This window comes from Watersipora subatra, chromosome 10, assembly GCF_963576615.1.
Source record: "Watersipora subatra chromosome 10, tzWatSuba1.1, whole genome shotgun sequence".
NCBI classification, from domain to species: domain Eukaryota; kingdom Metazoa; phylum Bryozoa; class Gymnolaemata; order Cheilostomatida; family Watersiporidae; genus Watersipora; species Watersipora subatra.
The window spans coordinates 21,541,473-21,559,375 of NC_088717.1; the positions used below are offsets into that span (position 1 = coordinate 21,541,473).

Consider the following 17,903-nt stretch of genomic DNA (forward strand, 5'->3'; position numbering starts at 1 on the left):
TCTGTCAGCTCAGTTAAGAGAAAACTGATGTACATATAGCGCTATCTCCATTATATGTACAAGTTCCGTGACAGTCTAGTTTGGCATGATAGACCGACATAATACAGAGGATAAGTAGGCGCACAATTATTCAAATTTACTGCGTGTTCTAAGTGTGTTTTCTAAGTGTGTGTTTTAAGTGTGTGTTCTTGTTTGTGTGTTTTAAGTGTGTTCATGGTAAGCTATTGCAAGGCCTGGCTTATCGTGAAGTTGGCTGTTCATGAAATTTATAGCCCAAGACAAATGTTTCCTCATCACAGAGCAATGGCTCCACCATTTAAAACAGGTGCAACCACTGATTTAGGTGATGATTTCACTTTTTACTACTATGAACAGCTGACTTGGACAAGCTAGCATCTAACCATTGCAAGTAGTTATTGCAATTACTAGGGGTCTGTAGCTGACAATAAAGTTGCTGTCAGTCTCTGGCAGCGCTACATGTATAAAAGTACACAGTGATTTGGCAGGGCGGTTAACAACTTTAAACATATAATATTCCATGTGCAATGAATGAGTCAGGTACCATACAGAGTACCTGCAATAACTGCCAGTAATCAAGGCTGGTTGAAATGATTTGTGACCAATAATTGACCCATGAGGTGACAACTACTGGTGATTGTAACAATCCAAGTATAGCAACTAATAAACAAATAAAAAAGAAACCAGTTTGGTAATGTATGGAAATCAAACAGAACTTTTTATCAGATTTCTTGAGAAAGTTGCTATGAATGGTTTTCTGTAACCAAGCAGATTGTTTATAATATATCTGTACAAAATGAATAGGATTATTAATAGTCAGTTAAAACATCCATGGACAACTCCAAATAACTTTCATTTACATAACTAATCAATGTACTTTAAATCATTTAATATTTCTGTTGTAGCATCTATATTCTATTTTCTTCTATATACATGAAATTATTATAAAAGTATGTCTGACCCTCCAGCTATAGATCTTAAAATCTGGATATTAAAGTCCTGTTTCCTGATGGCTTAGAACTCTCTACGAATGCATCATCAAAGTTCATTTGAATACGCTCTACCACTGAGCTACCAGGACTTAGTAATCAGTGATGCTATCATATACCACATAATCCATGTGCGTGCTAATTATTTTAGCCTTAGGTTTTCACCAAATATTTTGAGATTTGGTCGTCTCTGAGCTCGAATATAAATTCGGCTCTCGACCAAACCGGAGCATGCGCATTGCAATTAACAAAGCTCCGGAAATGCATGGAAATATTCGCTAACAAACGGAGAAGCATTTGATGATGCATAAATTGTTTACAAAAAGGGAGGAAACATCTGGGATGACGTCTCCTCTACCGAAGAGATTTGCTAAGAAGATAGCCCCTCCAGTCGAGTTACCCTAAATTTTTTTGGAGGATGATTATCCTTTAAAAATGTGAAGTAAACGTGCCATTGCTGTTTATATTTTCTTTTTCCTAGGATTTTTGATGTAACTGAACAGTTGCATTTTTTGCTGTTTCATTATAAACTTTTGCATTTTAGTATTGTATCTCAACCTTTAATGTTTTTGATGTTTTAAGAGCCAAACGTACAAAATGTTTACTTTTGTTTTCTATTTTCATCATCATAAAACACATTTTATTAAAGTTAAACACGCTCTAAATCTACCTGTTTCTATTTATAGCAGGGGTGTCCAAACTTTTTACAAAGGGGGCCAGATTTGTTGTGTTTAAAATTTAGGGAGCAATCTTGGCGGACATGTTTTACCTTTAACAGCAATTAATTTAGATAAATTTCACCGAGACAATCTGTGTTTCATATTTCCTTTTTCATTTTAATTTCAGCTAACTGAGGCATCTGTTTGGGTTTGTTTGAAACATGCATATCAAAATTGCATTGGAATTATAATTGAAATTTAATAATCACTAAACTTCACTTTTGTAACACTAAATTTTTTGTAACAGTTTAACAGAAGTAATTGTACTTTTGCATACAAATTACATTTGAAACACACAAAAATATCTCATCATGGCAGTTTAATATTTATAGAATTTTCAAACACAATTACAGAAAAATGAACAAGTACTAGGCATATCAGCAAGTGCAGGGGTCATTTAAAATCGGACAGTAACTATAAAATTGATTGGATTTTAAATGTTTAACACACAGGTAACAGCACTTCTGCCCAATTTATTAACCCTTTGAACCCTGGTTGTTTTTGACATTGCATGTCAGTAAACCTAAGCAATCTGTCCAACAATTCGAAGTTTTTAATTTTTATTAATTATAACTAGACATGCTCATAATTAAATGATATTTAGTAAAACATTAGTAAAAAGGTTGAACAACCCACAGAAAATGCCATCAAACAGAAAAGAACAGTGCGTCACCATTGTTCGGGCTAAAACTATAAAACCTTGTAATATTTTAAAAAACTCGTAAAAACATTTACAATAGCATCATATCCATTGAGCACATGTTCATCATCATTTCATGACTCAAAATATATTGGAAAGTTATCATTGGAATAATAAATTTTTTATTTGCATCACACGTTCATGACCTAACAACAAATGATCAATTTGTATCAAATGTATCAATTTTCTCACGACACCGCTTTAATAAATTTGTTACTAAATCGAAGGAAGTAAAGATATTTGAAAACGGTTACAAATGGATGAGGCACTTCTGGTCAAACATCCTGCGCAAGAATTAATTCAATTGGTTTACGCTGTTACTTAGAAACTGCTTTTGTAAACAAAGCCATGTGAATTCCAGAATTTCGGCCGTTACGAATTATGACACACCCTACGCAATGCTGGAAAATCGGTCGTTAGGGTTCAAAGGGTTAATTCTACAGGCGGGCGAGACGTTATTGATTTTATGACAGAGGATGCGGGCCGCATGAAAATTGCCCAGGGGCCGGATTCTGGACATCTCTGATTTATAGTATCCAGTATACAGTACAGCTTATGGTGTGAAATGTTGAAAAAATACTTTACCGAAGTTGTTTTCTTGCCTTGGAACGGATTACATAATTTAAATAGTTTTGTTTTATTGGGATAAAATGTTTCAGATTTACAGCAACTCGGTTTTCGAACAACCTTCTTACACGTCGCTGAAAGTGATGAACTTTTAAATTTAGAGTGGTTTGAAATTTTTAATTTAGTTGTCCTGCACAAAACCTTTCCCTCATGATATCAAGTTTGAAAGTTACAGTTGTTTGAAAAAGTTTAAAAACCTTTCCAGTTGTTTGTACTTTCTCTCTTAATTTATTTCAATTACAGAAAACCCTTTTCTCATGGTATGTAGTTTGAATGTAAGAGTGGCAAACTTTGTTATATGTTAAGTAAAAACAAATCATACTTGATTATACTAAATTATAATTACATGAAAATAAAGCATACTTTTTTATTACCTTATTTATTAAATAATTTTTCATTGTAATCATAGCTAAACAGATTATATTTAGCCATTACTCGCTAATTAACTCACATTTTCATTTTAAACAAATATAGAGTTTTATTTTTCTTCCAAATTTATTTCAACAAAAACTTCTTTCATAATATGAAATTTAAAAGCTGTAGTTGTTTGAAAAAGCTTGAAAATCTTTATAGTGGTTTTCTTTTGTCTCTTCATTCATTTGAACTGCTTATAAATATTTTCTCATGATATGAAGTTTAAAAGTTAGAATAGTAAATGTTGTATACGGTATGTTATATAAAAATAAATTTTCTGTCCAAATACTTTTTTATTACTCAAGAAACGCCGGGTAGTACAGCTAGTCACAGCTTATTTATATATTCCATAGATTTGACTGAACACTTGCAGTAAGGGCTTATATAATATGACTTACGTTGTAGGTAGTCCTGTGAGACTACAGAAAGACAATTCCAGTGACTCCAATAAATTGAGCTGGCTGACTACTTCTGGTAGACCATCAGAGAGGGAGTTTTCTGATAGATTAAGTTCTTTCAGCCTAGTAAAAGTGTTCAACCTGCAAAGCATATAATCCCATGGTACCTTTATGTTAAACCTTTACTTCTAAGTTTATAATATCTGATCCCTAATCTATATATAAATCTCAAAGTTTGTCATCTGGTTGTCATTATATGTCATTCCCTGGCTGTCCAGCCATATCTTGGAATAAAAATTTCACTTCATGCTGGATTTGAACTCATGAAGATTACAACCCCTAGTTTGTAAATACACACATCTAACCACAAAGCTACACAGTTCTTACCATTAAGTTGCTCTTACGTTATACTGTATACCCATTTCCCACTTGTACACCCTAAATTATGTATTAATTATTACAGTGCACCCACGAGTTACGATGCACATGTTATAAAATAGTTCTACGATATCCACAGTATATATTGTATACGGCATATACCATATATACTGTATACGATATATAATGGCAGCTTCAATATATGTTCAATCCGACAGCTGTCTAGTTGGTGTATTTCCTGTTAGCATACACAAAAAACGCCCAATAACGTAAGCCACAATTAATGTAAAATCCACATATTGTAAATAATTTATGTAAAGTTTTTGCTTCATAAAAATCAGCAAATTGTCTGGTCGGTGCAAGTTCACAAAGTCAATTTTAATAACGAGAACATTGTAGTTAGCCTGCAAAATATAGCTTTATCTGTTGGCTCAGTTAAGAGAAAACTGATGTACGTATAGCGCTATCTCCATTATATGTGCAAGTTCCGTGACAGTCTAGTTTGGCATGATAGACCGACATAATACAGAGGATAAGTAGGTGTGCAATTATTCAAATTTACTGTGTGTTCTATGTGTGTGTTTTAAGTGTGTTAACGGTAAGCCATTGCAATGCCTGGCTTATCGCGGAGTTGGCTGCTCATGAAATTTATAGCCCAAGACAAAATGTTTCCTCATCACAGAGCAATGGCTCCACCATTTAAAACAGGTGCAACGCCTGATTTTGGTGCTGATTTCACTTTTTGCCACTATGAGCACCTGACTTGGACAAGCTAACATCTAATCAATGCAAGTAGTTATTGTTAGTACTGGGGGTCTGTAGCTGTCAATAAAGTTGCTGCCAGTTTCTGGCAGCTCTACATTTATAAAAATACACAGTGATTTGGCAAGGCAGTTAACAACCTAAACATATAATATTCCATATGCAAGGAATGAGTCAGGCTTATACAGGCACCTACAATAGCTGCCAGTAATCAGGGCTGGTTGAAATGATTTGTGACCAATAATTGACCCATGAGGTGACAACTTCTGGTGATTGTAACAATCCAAGTATAGCAAATAATAAACAAATAAAAAAGAAACCAGGGTAATGGATGGAAATCAAACAGAACTTTTATCAGATTTCTTGAGAAAGTTGCTATGAATGGTTTTCTGTAACCAAGCAGATTGTTTATAATATATCTGTACAGAAAGAATAGGATTATTAGTAGTCAGTTAAAACATTCATGGACAACTCCAAATAACTTTCATTTACATAACTAGGTAGTACAGTGATGACAATTAAAATACAGTGCACCCTCGAGATACGATGTTGATCCGTTCCAAGGCTGGCATAGTATGGCAAAAAAATTGTATGTCCGGGTATGGAAACCAATGTAATTATACAATGAAAAAAATGGTAAAAACCGTCCAAATGTTTATAAAAATGCTGTACATATTGAAAATTAGTAACAAAATAGTATATTAACTTTAGTTATCTACAGTACTTGCATTGTATTAAGTGCACCTAGTGATTATAATCTGCAGTACCGTAAAATTGTAATCTGTTTACCAAATGCGAATGGTACGGTAAAAAGTTCTTATCTTCAAAAGGTACGCATAACATAATCTTTGAATTCACTCCAAATAAGTTTAGCTTGCCAAACTCACCCTAAAAACTATGTTTTAGTATGTATTTTGAACTATTTTAATGAATTTCAACATTTTATCACAAAATTTTATCCTTTCTGTCTTCACTTTCATTATAAAATTTAGCGTGTCTGGTTGAAACCTTTTTCAACCAGAATTCAATAAGAAAGGACGAGCGATGCAATTATCGAAAGCGGCCTCACGCACACATGACCATTTAATGGCTACCGAAAAGAAAAATGAAATTGTATTTACTATTATACAGGACGTACATACCATTGGAGTAACATGACTTTAGCTAGTACATGTAGCGAATAAAGCAGAAAGAAGGCAAAAACATATCAATGCTAATATGTTGCTGTACACTTGAAGATTAATTTAATGCGTAAGGAAATGGAAATGTTTAGCAGGCTAAAAAAGTTGCCTAGTCCTGTCCAACTTTTCTTCTGGTTTAAAAGAAAACAATGCTGGTGCAATGCAGAAAACTGCTAGCTAGCTAACGCTTGTAGAAGGATCCACAAAAGGTGCTACACTAGTTTTTCTTGTATGAAATGTGCACAAGAATCAATGTAACCATACGTACAAAGCTTTTACGTATTTATACCCTAGAGGACAGAGCTAACATGTAATCTCAACAGGTGCAACCACTGATTTAGGTGCTGATTTCACTTTTTGCCACTATGAGCACCTGACTTGGACAAGCTAACATCTAATCAATGCAAGTAGTTATTGTTAGTACTGGGGGTCTGTAGCTGTCAATAAAGTTGCTGCCAGTTTCTGGCTGCGCTACATGTATAAAAATACACAGTGATTTGGCAGGGCAGTTAACAACTTTAAACATATAATACCCTAGGACACTTATATTTCGCTAGTATTTAATTTCGTGTGTAGGATACAGAATAAAATTTTGCAGCAACTTAATTTCGCAGCTCTGATGAGTTCGAAAATATAGTGATGTGAAAATAAATGCAGTGGAACAAACATAATTAGATTCCTCAGGTTCAGTTCACCGATAAAAAAAATTTCAATTTGCGACTAGTTTGTAATTGTGAACCGCAGGTAGAATGGTGTGGGCAAGGTCGATAATGCAATTTGATCGCTTGCTGCCATTTGTTTCTTGGACTATCAATAGGCCTGTATTCCCTGCGGCGACTGGCCGGCTGAGCCGCCACAACTTTTTGGGAATTTTTCACTGTTAAGTACAGTTAAACTCGGATAACTCGCCCTCGGATAAAATGTAATATTTCATCTCAAACACAAGGTTAACTCGAACGGATTTGTTTGGTCAGTTCCAACGCAATGATAAATTTGACAATGACAAAGGGGGCCAGATTTGTTGTGTTAAAAACTTAGGGGACCAACCTTGGCAGACATTTTTTTAAATTTAACAGCAATTAATTTAGATAAATTTTACCAAGACAATCTGTGTTTCATATTTGCTTTTTCATTTTAATTTCAGCTATCTGGAGCATCTGTTTTGGTTAGTTTGAAACATGCATATCAAAATTGCATTGAAATTATAATTGAAATTTAATAATCACTAACTTAACTAGCCGGGTCACGCGTGCAAGGATTTTCGCCACGCACATACAAAGCAAAAACAGCATGTCATTTTTGTTTTGTATTTGCGTGGCGAAAATCCTTGAGTGCGTGACCCGGCTAGCCCGTGATGAATAGTTTTCCGACGTTGATTCCGTGTTGAATCAACGTCGGAATGTTGAATGTTTAAAACGTTTTAAAAATTGTTGTAATTAAACGTATACGTTGTCTTAGCTAAAAAAACTATTCATCGTTTGACCTAAACACAGAATACGTGTGTACATTCAATAAGTGTCCATTCAAAAAGCGTGAGTGATATACAATGTACCGTAAAACCTCGTAAAACTTTTAATTGAACTGCCTCGGAGTGTTGCTCCTAACGAATCCCAGGTGAAGTAAGGTAATCTTTGCATAAACTTCAAGAATAATCGGCAAAATTGATCGTGGGTAAAACGCTCAGAGGAAAAATATGTCTTTTCTCTTGAGCATTTCAGCAACGATCAAGGTTTGCCAATGTCAATCTAAAAAACGTCCTGGCAATAACATCACCTCAAACAACAAACCAATCTCAAGTGATAGAAAAATCTCTATACTTTTTGATAAAAACGTTTTAAACTTTACAATATAAGCATTTAATTTGAAACAAGCCATTTATGCTTTTGATTTATACTGTAGTTTGTATATGTACATGTATCTACTAATAAATAAGTAAGTACATAGACTTGTGATAGTGCTCTGATAACTTGAACGCTCTGATAATTCGAACACTTTTGCTCGGTTCCTTGAAGTTTGAGTTCTCCGAGTTTCACTGTATCTTGGAATAAAAATTTCACTTCATGCTGGATTTGAACTCCCTAAAATTGCAACCACTAGTTTGTAAATACGCACATCTAACCACAAAGCTACACAGTTTTTACCATTTAGTTGCTCTTATGTTATACTGTATACCCTTTTCCCACTTGTACACCCTTAAAGAATAGAGAAAGCATAATATTTTTATGCTTTATTATTTATCTTGAGGTGTTGACTGATGTTTTAAAAAAAGAATCAAGGAGATTGATCAACCAGAAGCTGAGATATAGCCAGCCAAACAAGGTCTATCAAAAAGTTTATTTCATGCGATGCCAACGATACGTCATATCATCAGGATCAAAAGAGTTAGATAACTTTATGCATTAGCTGCTCAAATTACTTTCGTAATGCTAGTACATAGAAATATTACGCCATATTCTTGTTTCCCATCATTGTGCTTTAGTTCGTGATTGGCTGCAATAAATCATATAGCTGAAATTGGGAAATATCACACTCGATGATTACGTCCTGACTAAAGCAAAAAGATTCCTCAGCTGTGTTGATGTTTATTAGGCTATAGACATGAAATAGATTGTGTGACAGGCCCGGAATTCATTAGGTAAAAGTAGGAAACTTGCAGCCAATGATCTTGATTAGTGTAGCAGGCTAAAATACTGTTTTCTGCTAAATAGTTGATCTGTAAAAAGTATCTAAAGTTTCCGATTTTTTAAGAAAAGATCGGCCAATACCGATTTAGATATTTAACACCCATATCGGCACCGATACCGATTCCGATATTAAAATCGGGGCAACTCTAGTTATAGAGCAATCTAACAACTGGAGAGCATAGCCACCAGATACTATGACATACTATATAACCCACAATTACGAGAAAGCTACCAGATGCTATGTTAAACTATATAATCAATAACTAGCAGGGATCTACCATATACTAGGTTAGACTATATAATCCGCAATTACCAAAGGGCTACCAGATTCTATGTTAGACTATATAATTCACAACTACCAGAGAGCTACCAGATACTATGTTAGACTATATAATCCACAATTATCAGAGAGCTACCAGATTCTATGTTAGACTATATACTCCACAACTACCGAAGAGCTACCAGATACTATGTTAGAATATATAATCCACAACTACCGAAGAGCTACCGGATTATGTTAGACTATATATAATCCACACCTACTAGAGAGCTAACAGATGCTATGTCTTATATTTCAGGGACCAATGACTCTGAACCGGTGGTAGAAACTTTATGTAATCTTTCAGTTTTGAATCATGTATTTTTATCTCTACATCTTTTTCAAACCTCCACAGATACGACAAATTGATAATATCACTGTTAGATGGACCTTCTGAAAATGATCCATACTGGAGAGCACACCAATCATGAACTGCTAATGTGTTTGTAATGTTAATGATATAGAGATGTAATAACAAATTAAATAACTTTGAAGTGAATAGCGAATAATAGAATCTTAACCCCCAAGTCTTGCACTTAAAAGTTAGATAGCTAGCTGAGGAAGATCGCTCAGCTCAAAGTGAGACAACCTAAGCGACTCTATTGATCTCAGCTGCCTAATTAAAGAGGGTAGACCTTGGGAGAAGATATTGTATGATAAGTCCAATGACTTGATCTCAGTCAGTGTTTTCAACCTACATAGCATAGGGTGAGCATTTTATCAAACAGGGGAGAATACACAGCTGTACCTAACAACAAAGTTTATTTTTAATTTATTTTAATACTAAAACAAGTATCTACCTTAATAATAGAAAGTATTTCAATTATTATCCCTGAATTTATTAAATTAAAATATATTCAAGCTAAACAAACTTTATTAACTTGTCCTGTAAGTACAAACATACAAGTGTTGGACAAACAGTAATTATATGAGTGTTTGGAAAACTTAGTTACTTTTAATAGAAAATAACTTTTTACACATGAATCCAATTTTAAATCATTTTCCCTCACTCACTGTAACCTTCGAGGGTCAGTTAATTTTGATACAATGTGACTCACCATGGAGGAAGATCTCTCAGATGACAGTTGGACAAGTTAAGTGACTCTAGTGATCTCAGCTGGCTAATTGAAGAAGGTAGACCTTGGTAGAAGCTACTGTATGATAAGTCCAATGACTTGAGCTCAGTCAGTGTGTTCAGCCTAAATATGAGAGAGTGAGCATTTTATCAAACGGTTAGAATACACAATTGTACTTAGCAATGAAGTTTACCTTTAATTTATCTTAATACTAGAACAAGTATCTACCTTAATAAGAAAAATTATTTCAATTATTATCCCTGAATTTATTAAAATAAAATATATTCAGGCTAAACAAACTATATTAACTTGTCCTGTAAGTACAAACATACAAGTGTTGGACAAACAGTAATTATATGAGTGTTTGGAAACTTAGTTACTTCTAATACAAAATAACTTTTTACACATGAATCCAATTTTAAATCATTTTCCCTCACTCACTGTAACCTTCGAGGGTCAATGAGGCATTGTCAGGGGTAGATAAATCCTACTTTACAAATGGATCTGCCTGACTGCTATTCGTAGAGACACACTTGCTCTAGTAAGCTTTAAGACTCATCTACCAAATGAAATGAATTAATTCTCTGGTATCATCTACTTACTGTAGACTCGAATTGACTCAGCACATCCTACCAGTAACAATTGAATCGTCTCTATTTTCAACAAGCAAAATGACTCGAGTCAAAATAGTCTAAAAGTTTTATAAATAGTTAACACACTCATTTCAGATCAGAGTTTACAAACAATAAATAATTTTAAATACAAAGCAGTAAACTTTAGGAATGGATACAGTTTATATTAAAAATTCAAAAACTATGAAATGAACTTTCACAAAATCTTGTAACTAAAAGTCTAACACACATATTGTCAAGACAAAAATCTCCCAATAATAAATTCCACTACAATTGTTTATGATAGTCTAAACAATGTTGTAATAATTGATAATAAAAATCTGAACCATATATCCTATCAACGTCAACAGTCAAGAACTTCTCATAAAAACTATTAATGAACACCATATTTGACAAGAATATGATGAATATAAGAATCCAGACTGATAGAACAATGGCAAATGGTACAATTAACTTGATTCTTGACCTATGTAGGCATATTTTAGTTTGTGATGAATTCCAAGAAAATTGGAGTCGTAAGGAGTTGTTGAACTGAAAATGAGAGTGTTAACACATTTATAAACTGTTAATAATGAGACAGAGCTATGGTTAAAAGCGTTATTAATTTATTCTGTAGTCAGCCCACTAAACAAGCATCAGATGAATTAATACGCTGTATAATAAATATCTGTAAATACCTCAAGAGAAAAGATTCCTCAAGAAGGTCACACAGGGTGAGGTGAGTCAGTTTTGGAGCAACTTGACTAAAGTCAGGAAAAGGCACACATCTCACAATCATATGGGTTATAAAATTCTCCCCCAGCTCCTCCAGGATGTCTTCATTAGTCAGTCTGTGTGGGAGCCGGTCTGAATTCTCAGGAGGAATATCATCCCCAGTGTGCCGATACCAGATACCTACAGAGAGTATCACAATTCACGAAGTCATCAAATCTATTTAATAAAAGACATTATATACACATGTAACCTTTAGAACCTATAATTGTTACATCATCTCTTTACAAATTACAATAAGACTTCAACAGCTGGTTACTCAAGAAAGAGCATGTAAATATTAAACATCTAAATATTAAAAATTGGTATAATATGGTATGCCAACTAGTAATGCAAGAAAACTTGTGATGCAAGAAAATTCAGGAAATTTAAAAGTGGCTCACACCATCTAAAATTTTCATAGTTGATCATTTTTTAATAGAAATATGTTCATGAAATTGTATTTTTATATGATGCAGTTGATATAACAAGGATCTAACTGACTCCCATGATTACACAGCTAGTTAAGAAAACCACAGAGAGCACAACTATGTAGAGAGCAGAATATCTAGAAGCTTCTCACAGGGTAGTCTTTTCGTCAAGATGAAGAAAGATAATTCCATATTACCGATCATATTGCCTGATCTAATTCTTCTCAAACCCAGTTCACACTAAGTGATGTTTGAATCCAATTAGAACTACGTTGTTGTTGTAATACCTGAAATTGAACGCCACATTTAATTGAACGCCACCTCTATTTAAGCGCCACTATGGAAGAATTGTTGAAAAATAGAGTGCCATCATTTAATTGAATGCCACTTTTATTTAAATGCCACTTCTATTGGACTGACACTATTTGACATTCTTAAACTTTACGAACCCATAACAGCAAGTGATCAATAGAAAAGTGTCCACAGCAATGTGCTAACAATGGCTCGAATATATTAATAAATTATTTCGTTTGTCGTTTCTGTTCCAATCCAAGTCTGTTTTCTAACTCCAAGTCTTATGTTTTAACGTTAAAAACTTTGATTGCAACACCATAGAAACAATTAGTATATGTATCAAGCTAATAGTTATTAGCTTAACACGGTCTTGATACTATATATCGTTCGTATACAAAAAAGTTTTTAAAAACTACGATGCTTTGAACGACTTGCTCCAAACACGATTGCAACATCCGGTTAAAAGTTTTTCATTATTTTCGCAAAAAGTTTTTAAGATAGAAACTCGTAAAAGGTTCTGCCTGCTAAAAAAGTGTTTGAACACTAATATTGACAAGTTCAGCAGTGCAGAAAAATTTCAGGTCAGCAGACACTGTGGAAGCTGTTGAACAGCTAGAAGATAATGAAATGATTACATATGAAAGCAACAATCAGAACGCAACTGGCCGAGCAAATGATGTAAATATTTTTGAAATAAAAAATTAGATTTTTAGTTCAGCATGTCTTATAATTATCGTTTGCTTATGTCACTTGTTCTTGAATATATATTTGTAGCATTTGATAGACTACTATTATAAAATTATAAATTGAAAGATTTATGGCATATTGATTGATAGAAGTGAAGGGTTGAAAAAGAAAGCACCAAATAAAGGTGTTCAAATAAAGGTTTTACGGTAACTATGCAATCATAAAGTTATACTCACAGACACACATGTAAGGTTTTCTCATGACTACTTAGTCTCAGTACCGAACTAGATTTACCTATAACAATACACTCTACTTATAACAATAGACTCTATCTATAACTGTAGACTCTCCCTACCCTACAGGATGAAAATATTCGTTGGTTATAAAATTCGCGATTTCGCGAACAGTCAATTCCGCGAATTATTAAATTCCGTAAACTAATTAGTTCTATTTTTAATCACAAGGGAGAATAACTACTGCATCAAATTAAAAACTAGCCACTAGGCTAGTTTTTAATATAAATACTAAACGTAGTTGAGTTCCAAAACATTTTTTAAAATCATTGCCTGGGCTTTGAGCAAACACCATTGCCAATGCATCACATTTCTTTACAACATTATTCAAGGTTGTCACAAAATATGCAGAATGGCGTCATCGCAAAAATAGCCGCTAGGAAAAAGTCATTGAACTCAAAATCCCTGGAATGGTAGAGGTCATTCGTGAGAACGGAAATCCCATCGATGCCATTTTCACCTACCGTTTGAGTTAATTTAATTGTGTTCAATGTTAGAAAGAAATCTAATTTCAGATTTAGCAGCTATGGAAGATCACGAATACACCGCTAAATCAATAGAACAGACTACTGAGATTACTCGTAATCATTTATGTAAGAGAGAAAAGGGTGTAGGTGCACAGTGCTATTGCTATTCCATGAACTGCAAAAACCGCACGAATGGACTTTCAAAGGAAAGGGCATGACATTTGACAAGTGAGTCACTTCTACTACTAGTTATATTACTATTACTAAAGTCTACGGCTAATACTAGCTGTGCTACTACTAGTTAGTACTGCCACTAGTTAGTTCTACTACATTAGTCACTGGGTGAGTGAGAGTCGATCAGTGTCACTACTGAGTGTACGAGTTTGACTGTATTTTGTCGGTGATTAGATAAATTTATAAGCTAGTGAGTGAAATGTTCTTCCTTCAGAACAAAGGTTTTTTATTATTTAAACTTGGAATTTTTTTTTATATTAATATTTTAGAACTACAAATCATTAGGTTATTTTTAAATATTTATATTTGAAAAAAAAATGTTTGTAGTGCCTATAATATTATTTATTGTTGTACCTGGATATAGCTAGTCGTAATGAGAAAAGAGTAATAATACTATTGTTATTACTACTGTTGCTAACTGACTACTACAGTTTCATCTTAATTTTTAGATTTCCAAACAAAGCAACTGAGAACTCTTGTTATTTACAATGGTATTGCAATCGCAGAAGAGTGAATAAGCTTGATCCTTGGGCACTTATCTGCAACAAACATTTCAATGATCCATGTTTTGACAACAGGTTAAAACGTTCGACTGAAGTCATTTAAAGGTAATACTTTTCAATGTTGAATGATGCTTTCCAATGATTGAATTTAAAACCATATTGTCAAGCACAGTGCTGCAAGGTTGTTCGACTTAAAGTAGTTTAACCAAACTGTAATGACTACGTCAGATAAATAAACCGATTCCAATCTATGACGGCTTTTTGTTTTTGAGCTTTTAAGAGCTTGTAATCACTTGTATTTTTGCTTATTTTATTAGTTGTTTTGTTGTATATTAAGGGTACGATGTTTATGTGAATAAGCCATTCATTTTTGTTGATTGATGTAATTGTTATAATTGATGCTTTTGTTTAGGTGGTTGGAATAATAATCCTACTGTTACTCAGTTTAAGGCTACTTTTCGCAAACTTATCAGCAAATGTGATGCAAAATCAGATGCTGGCAAGACAGGTAACGTTACTGCTCAAAACGAGATTCTCATCATACAGGCTACTCCAGAAGTTTATCAGTTTGTGGAACTCAATGATTTCAGATGTCAAATTTCTGTTATAGGTAACAGTATAGTCTATATAGCTGGCTACATTGTGCAAAAGCTAACTAAAGTGCTGTCGTGACATTGGCCGTCAGTCGCTGGTTACCACTAAGTCAAGTATCCAGTACTGACATCTCTATAATTTACTCGAGCTACAAAACAATGGAGGATTGATGCGTCCATCAGACGGTGTCATCAGGTTCCTGCTAGTTGCAAATCAATACTTTCGTATTAAAACAAAGCCTGATCCACTCCATTGTGTGGTGTATTTTATCGGTAGTGTAAGATCTAGTGATGTGTTATGCCTTAGGAAACACCTTACGGATACAGCAGATGGCATATTCAACCACTGCATCATTGATGAAAAACCTTATTCAGTCCTTTTATGATCTCCGACAGCATCATTTTGCTTAAACACTACACTGAAACTGCAATGTGCATCTTTGTGGCATACAATACTAAAGTAGTACTTTTAAAAGGCCAGTAACAATGTAATCACTGTAATATTCATCTGCAGCTGTTGTTGCGCTGTTATTCCTAATCTGATTTAGTTCTAAGAAACTCTGATGACCCTTGGCTCAATATTCAGTGGTATACAAATGTCCTTTTACACAGTTTCTGTAACGTGTATGTTGACATTTAGTGATCTGATTACACTAACTCCTGTATTTCTTTGTTTGCATTATTTTGATTATCCTCTACTACAACTGTTCTTAATTTTTGTTTAGCTGTTGCAGTAGTTTATTTCATCTTTTACAGATACTGTATTATACATATCATACATTCATAAGCTATCATCACTTAAATCTTGAAAACAGTTTCTGTTTTAGCAGCATACCTATGTGTTGTTTTTATCGAAATACTTCATGTGCTAAGTTTTTCTATATGCATTTATGCATATGTAATATAAATTTTAATATAATGGAACAGTTGTTATTTGCCTGAGTATATCATTTGCTAGGTTTATGCATCTGTAATACAACAGTTTGCATGAAAAACATGGTCCACGAAAATCTATTTTACATATACAATGTACTTATCATTTGATATATCCCACTCCATATGTTATAAATAGGTTTTCTTTTATCAGAGCACTCTAAACGTTGTATAGGAGGAGTTTTCATTAATACCCAACTGGAAAATAACTATTCATTATGTACATTTCTGTCATTTTTCACTGTTTGTTTACAAACGGAATTAGCATTAGATTAGCTCTCCAATATGGCGCATACGTTACGTATCACTATCAACGTAACAGTCACGTGATTGCCATTCCAGGGGTTTTAAGTTCAATGGCAGAAGTACTAAACGTAGCCGAGTTCCAGAACTTCATTAAAATCATCGCCGGGCTTCGAGTTTTATTGCCACTGCATCGAACTTTACAAAATTATTCAAGGTTTTCACAAGTTATTCGGCATGGCTTCGTCATCGCAAAAAATCTCTCCTAGTCTTTTTACACTGATATCAACTCCATCAATCTCTAATACCGAAGTTGAGGACAATCATGATTCTGATTTGGACATAATGGTATGTATTTGATTTGCAGCGCAAATACGTTTTTCCATATTAAACTGCATTAGTTAATTCTTTTGTTTCATAACTGATCGCTTTCATCAAATACTTCAGCTATTGTTTCTGTACTTCCTTAAAACTTATTAATATTTTTTCTTTTTTGAGTTTACTGCAGATTGAGAATGAAACAACCTACTCCGATTACAAAAACTAGAGACAAGTAGTAATATTTATCAAGGCAGGAATATTGGCAGAGAAGCAACCAGTCAACCTAGACACCTTCATCGACAACAACTCCTTAATATCGCCGCATGAAAACATGATTAAATTATATATTTTTTTCATGTATAAATATAGTATAATTTATTACAAACTTGAGTGTACAAATAAAATATTTCAAAAACAAATAAATTTTTACAAACGATGAATGGAGTAAATATAAACACTTTAGTCCATATGGCGGTTGTCTAGCAATAAAATTAAACTGGTACTCTTGATAAGTGAATACTAGCGTGTAATGGTGCTCTCTTACTAGTTATTTTGGTAATAGCAGCTCTGTCGCTGTCACTGTCTTGTGTAGATGGTAAAGGTGATTCTCCCGCTAATACATTACTGGTAAAAATGTTATCATCAGATCTTTCCTCGTGGCTTACTGTTGCAAAGTTCTGCCGGTTGGCCAAAGATTTGTGCTTGTAAAGGCGTTTTTGTTCTTTTTTCAAAAACATATATATTCTCCTCCATAGCAGCTGTGGTTACTTCTACCTCATTTTCAAGATCTCCCTGAATGATTGGTGATCTTCTAAGAATGACATCTACCACCCTTGCAGTCATTGTGCTTCCATGTATGATGAAATATCCCTCTCTCACACTAAAACAAATAACGAAGAGGTAGTGATGGAAAAAATAAATATTGCGTTTTACCGAAGAACCGAAGTAAGATTGAACTAATTTCGTAGATGGTTTTAAAAAAAACTCATTACTTACCACAAATTGTTGGTTCATCAAAGGCCTCAAAATTGATGAATATTCATGAAAACATCAGAACGCAGCAAAAAAATTATAGCTGAGCACGATCGACTCGTAGTTGTAAGCTAAACAGAAACCGAAATGCGCAATGAGCGCATGAGTAGGGTTAACTCTATTGTTATCCGCAATAAAGTTAACTATTCCTAAAGAGTAACAGTTTTTAGCCGCGAAAAAATTAATCCGCGAATATACAAGAAATTTCAATTTTTGCAAAACAAA

General features: G+C 33.8%; 1 protein-coding gene across 1 annotated transcript in view; it reads right to left on the reverse strand.

The window, feature by feature from the left end:
* LOC137406866 (malignant fibrous histiocytoma-amplified sequence 1-like) overlaps window positions 1-17,903 on the reverse strand; it is a 57,851-nt gene that overhangs the window by 37,927 nt on the left and 2,021 nt on the right. Inside the window, exons 2-4 of the mRNA XM_068093472.1 lie at window positions 11,575-11,791; window positions 10,248-10,388; window positions 3,866-4,006 (exon numbers count right to left, since the gene is read on the reverse strand). Of these exons, the coding sequence (XP_067949573.1) occupies window positions 3,866-4,006; window positions 10,248-10,388; window positions 11,575-11,791 (499 nt within the window). The remainder of the gene's footprint in view (window positions 1-3,865; window positions 4,007-10,247; window positions 10,389-11,574; window positions 11,792-17,903) is intronic.